This window comes from Micromesistius poutassou (assembly GCF_964030765.1).
Source record: "Micromesistius poutassou genome assembly, chromosome: 10".
In the NCBI taxonomy this organism is placed as follows: domain Eukaryota; kingdom Metazoa; phylum Chordata; class Actinopteri; order Gadiformes; family Gadidae; genus Micromesistius; species Micromesistius poutassou.
The window spans coordinates 1,808,380-1,813,379 of NC_140280.1; the positions used below are offsets into that span (position 1 = coordinate 1,808,380).

The window sequence follows — 5,000 nt, forward strand, 5'->3', positions numbered from 1 at the left end:
CATCCACGGATGAGGTGCCCTTGAGCAAGGCACCTGAAACCCCCACCTGCTCCCCGGGCGCTGCACTGCGGCTGCCCACTGCTCTGGGTGTTCACCGGCTCCCAGATGGGTCAAAAGCAGAGAAAGAATTTCCCCCAAAAAGGGATAAATAAAGGATAACTTAACTTAACTTAACTTAACTCAGCAAACCAAAGCAATCGCACGTTAACGTCAAACCGCCGTTGCTGCACTAACGAAAACAACATTGCACTAACTGAGACAACATTGAACACGGAACAGGTGCGCGTCGGTCTACCCAGTGGGCCGGTGGTTCCGCGGTACGCTACCTTGCTCTGTGAGATCCAGGGTCCCCAGGGGATTGGCTGGTTCCGCTGGTTTCCGCGTGTCCGTAGACCACACGGAAAACCAGCTGGGGGGACCACGAGGTCCCCCCCGGTTCCTGAACCTTTGCGGTTTTGCGTTCCAGGTGTGTGAGAAGTCCGGGGAGCTGCTGCTCTGCGAGGGCCAGTGCTGCGGGGCCTTCCACCTGGCCTGCATCTCGCTGGCCCAGGCGCCCAAAGGGAAGTTCGTCTGCCCAGAGTGCAAATCAGGTACGACGGATGCTCCTGTGCGCCAGCAGGGGGCAGCTCTGCTGATCGGGGGACGGTGTGGGGCGAAGCGTGGTTCACGAGGCACAAATGCTTGTGCGCTCTTGGCTCGTGCTCGTGTGCTTACATTCACTAGCTTTTTTTTTAGGACATTAAACATCTACATTTAGGGCATTTAGCACATACAGTACATTTGTCAGATGAAGATGAAAGAGTGAGTGAATGAGTGAGTGAATGAGTTTTGGAATGGAACATGCTGAACTTCACTTTTGTATTCGACAATAGCAATGGAGTTGTACTGATAGACCAACGGGCATTTAGATTATATTAAATATACCTTAAGGCTGCTGCCCCCGAGGCGAAGACCAAGGCAGGAGCGATTTGGGCAGTACACACTATATGACTTTAGTATATGTGCTACACGTTAACCTCCTAAGACGGCGCAATTTGATTGGTTCACTACCTCGGGATATTGGGCAATATCCCACCATGATTGAGATCTCAAACTGGGGGATATTGTTCGACGGTCGTCTCGTCACTCTAATAAAAACTAATTAATCCCGGCGTTAGTTATCTTAAGTGTTATCTTGTTGTTGTTTTTTTGGAGTGTTCACGTGTAGTATAAACGAAAACAATTATTCACCTCAGGCTCCGTGAATAGCCTGATTCTCGTCCTTCGGTCTCGGGGAGCTATTCCCCACAATTCCCCACAATTATTCACCTCATTCACCTCTTTGGCGAATAATCGTTAAATACGTCGATCAGCCTTGCCTCCGGTTGGGCCGCTGGTCCTCACTGGGAACATGCGGGGGGTCGGCACAGGAGCACTCCTGCCTGATTATCCGCGCCTCCTCCTGAAAACATGACAAATCTTGCGGGAGCACGTCCAACCACGTAGACAGCAATGAGGGAGTCCGCGAGGGAGATCTGTCTCACCGCTGCTGGATTTATATCGACTCCTTGTCTAATGAACGCCGCCGATGATATCAGCGGAACGCTCCCGGCGCCGTTTCAGGCCAGCGCTCTGGCAGGCTGGACAGGAGGAGTTGTTGCTCCGGTAGATTGTCAAGCAGCAGGTTTAAGCCGTTTATGATTGCAAGGTAGTAAGTCACGGGCTTACCTCTGAGCGTCAGCGTTTTAGTCCAGATATCGGGAGTCATCCATGCGACTACATGAAAATCCTAGCCCACTTCAGCCCCGTTCACCCCCCCCCCCCACCCCCCCAAGTGGGTAGATAGCCACAGTCGCAGCAGCAGTGGAAAACACTGCTGTTTTCCACAGCAGGAAAACAGCAGTTCTTATTTATAAAAATACAACACAAACAGACCAAACAGGGCAAACAAAACAGACGGTATAAACAATATAAATGATCAATTATAAAGTGGCTAAGTACCAGTACTTCACAGTATCACAGTATATTCAAGGGTATAAGGGTAGGAGCCTTTAAGCCTAAAGTATACTACTCCGTATCCGGAATCCGTAATCCGACTCCGTAACTACGGAGACCCCTCGAGCATTCGCAGTTCTCCGTCGGGCTGTAGGACACGCAATATGCAATTCGCCGCCCGATCGATCTTATATGCAGACTACTACTAATGTAAACGGTGTTGAAGATAAACTTCCAAAGCTTTTCAAATCTCATTTGGTGTTTTATTGGTCCTTAATGTGCAAAGTAAACAATGTACAAAGTACATAAGGTGCAAAGTCAAACCGGGGGAAAGTGATTCCGGAAATGATTTTGTTAGAGGACCAATCACAGCCCTCGGCGTCTCCGTCCGTCTCCGTTGCCTCGACGGATAGTTAAAAAATATTGTATGCGCACGTAGAGCTACGGAGAGGGTCTCCGCCGGGCTCTCCGTCGACGGAGAGGGCTCTCCGTGTCTACGTACAGCGCTCTGTGGAGTGGTATGAATCCGCCTTCAGTCAAAAAGCCCAAGGTATGGCTGTGTTCCTGGGTGACGGCGGGGGCCCCCCTGCCTCTCTCCTCTCTCCTCTGACCCGTCCCGCCTCCTCCTCCTCTCTGCGGCAGGGCTCCACACGTGCTTCGTGTGCAGGAAGCGCGGCGGGGACACCCGGCGCTGCGTGATCCCCGTGTGCGGGAAGTTCTACCACGGCGAGTGCGCCGCCGGCCACGCCCCCACCGCGCCCGTCAACCGGGGCTTCCGCTGCTCCCTCCACGTCTGCCTCGCCTGCTTCCTGGCCAATCCCAGCAACCCGGCCGCCTCCAAAGGTACCCCCCCTCCTCCGAGCGCCCCCCCCCCCCCCCCCCCCCCCCCCGCGCTCCGAGCGTCTCCCCCCCACCCCCCCTCCGGGCGCCGTAAATGTATGTATTTTTTTACATTTACATTTAGGGCATTTAGCAGACGCTTTTATCCAAAAGCGACTTACAATAAGTACATTTTTCATAAGAAGTGAAACAATATATATATATCGCCGTCGGTACAGCAAAGACGTTCACAGAACCAAGTGCAAAGTACTGACACAACTGTAGGCCAACCCATTCCCCCGTGAACAGCAGTGACAGCTAGGCTACTGCAGATGCTGCACAATTAAGTACTATGAATAAATACAACGTACATTAAGTGCGTTCGTTAAGTGCCAGGACGTACAACAGACAATAGTGGGCGGGGGGGGGGGGGCGGAATGGCTATGTAGAGTCTAGGTGAACTCTGAACAGGTGAGTTTTGAGTCTTTTTGCGGAAGCTGGTGAGCAACTGACATGCGTTCCTGACATCGGCAGGGAGCTCGTGATATGTGATGCCGTATGTGATGATTTTTGCGTCACACACGCGGCTCCTGGTGCCGCCCGTTTGATGTTGTTGAGCTGGTGGTGATTTACTGAACCTTTTAGTTTTATTTAGTAACTTGAGTCCAGTGTGTTCGTGAGGTAGCCCACACACACACACACACACACACACACACACACACACACACACACACACACACACACACACACACACACACACACACACACACACACACACACACACACACGGCGTATCCTTGCAAACAAGCGTATCCTTGCAAACAGTGAACGATGTGCCCCAAAAACATGAACTTTTCTTTCTCTACATAGTAGCACTTTGAGAGCGGGAACACACACAAACAAACAAACAAACAAACAAACAGCTGTCCGTCCGTCTGTCCGTCTGTCTGTCTGCACATGTATGAATGTGCAGACAGACAGACAGACTGCTGTGTGTCCGCCTGCTTTTATCTGTTTTTTTTCAATTCAGTTTCAATGGGTCTCATCTGTTATCCGCAAGGTCCCTTGAAGCCTAACGTGTGTGTATGTGTGTGCGTGTGTGTGTGTCTGTGTGTTTGCATGTGCGTGTGCGTGTGTGCGTGCGCACCAGGCCGTCTGATGCGCTGCGTGCGCTGCCCCGTGGCCTACCACGCCACGGACGTGTGCCTGGCAGCGGGCTGCGTGGTCCTGTCCAACAATAGCATCGTCTGTCCCAGCCACTTCAGCGCCCGCCGCGGCGTCAAGAACCACGAGCACGTCAACGTCAGCTGGTGCTTCGTCTGCACCGAAGGTACGCCTGCTCCCCCCCCCCCCACCACGCCTGCTCCCCCCCACCCCCACATCTGTAATAGATTAGTCTGATTTAAATCTGATTTTATTGCAGAATATATATTTTTGTTGGCATATTTCGCCTTGAGCTTGTGTTTGTGTGTTTGTGTGTTTGGGAAACCTTTGAGTCAAGTTAACTGACATGTATAATGTATATGGATAATATGAATACATCATTTATTAATATATTATGTTATATAAATATATTAATTGAATATATTAATATTAAACAAAAAATATAGTAAGTAAATAAAAATAATAAGTATAAAATAATAACTAATCATTTTTGTTAAATAATAATGAATTCAAATATATCTTATTAGTTCTTATTTTTTATTAGTTCCAATGATTCGTACTAGTTTGATTCAATTCATTTTGACTGCCGTTGCGCCTCCCGTGCTCCAGGGGGCAGCCTGCTGTGCTGCGAGTCCTGCCCCGCCGCCTTCCACCGGGAGTGTCTGAACATCGACATGCCCAAGGGGAGCTGGTACTGCAACGACTGCCGGGCGGGGAAGAAGCCCCACTACAAGGACCTGCTGTGGGTCAAAGTGGGCCGCTACAGGTCAGAGGGGCCAGCCCACTGAGAGGCTCTCTGTTGAGATGTGATTCACTAGAGGCTTCATTAACAATAACTCGTTATGAGTGGGATGCAGGAAGAGAAGGCTGTTAAATGTCAAATGGTGCAAATCACCGTAATGTTTTTCCCCCGAACTGTGGCCGTAAAGACTTAAAGACAACACAGGAGTTTGAGTATCATGACGCCTTCAGCATTGCTTTGGCCACAACTTTTATAAAAACACACTCCTACAAGCTTGATACAAATACACACCAATTAAAAA

At 50.2% G+C, this 5,000-nt stretch overlaps 1 protein-coding gene across 1 annotated transcript in view; it reads left to right on the top strand.

The window, feature by feature from the left end:
- The window catches only part of nsd1b (nuclear receptor binding SET domain protein 1b), a 25,111-nt gene that overhangs the window by 11,711 nt on the left and 8,400 nt on the right, over window positions 1–5,000 (top strand). The window contains exons 13-16 of the mRNA XM_084473637.1: window positions 467–590; window positions 2,617–2,817; window positions 3,944–4,123; window positions 4,567–4,723. Coding sequence (XP_084329763.1) covers window positions 467–590; window positions 2,617–2,817; window positions 3,944–4,123; window positions 4,567–4,723 — 662 coding nt within the window. The remainder of the gene's footprint in view (window positions 1–466; window positions 591–2,616; window positions 2,818–3,943; window positions 4,124–4,566; window positions 4,724–5,000) is intronic.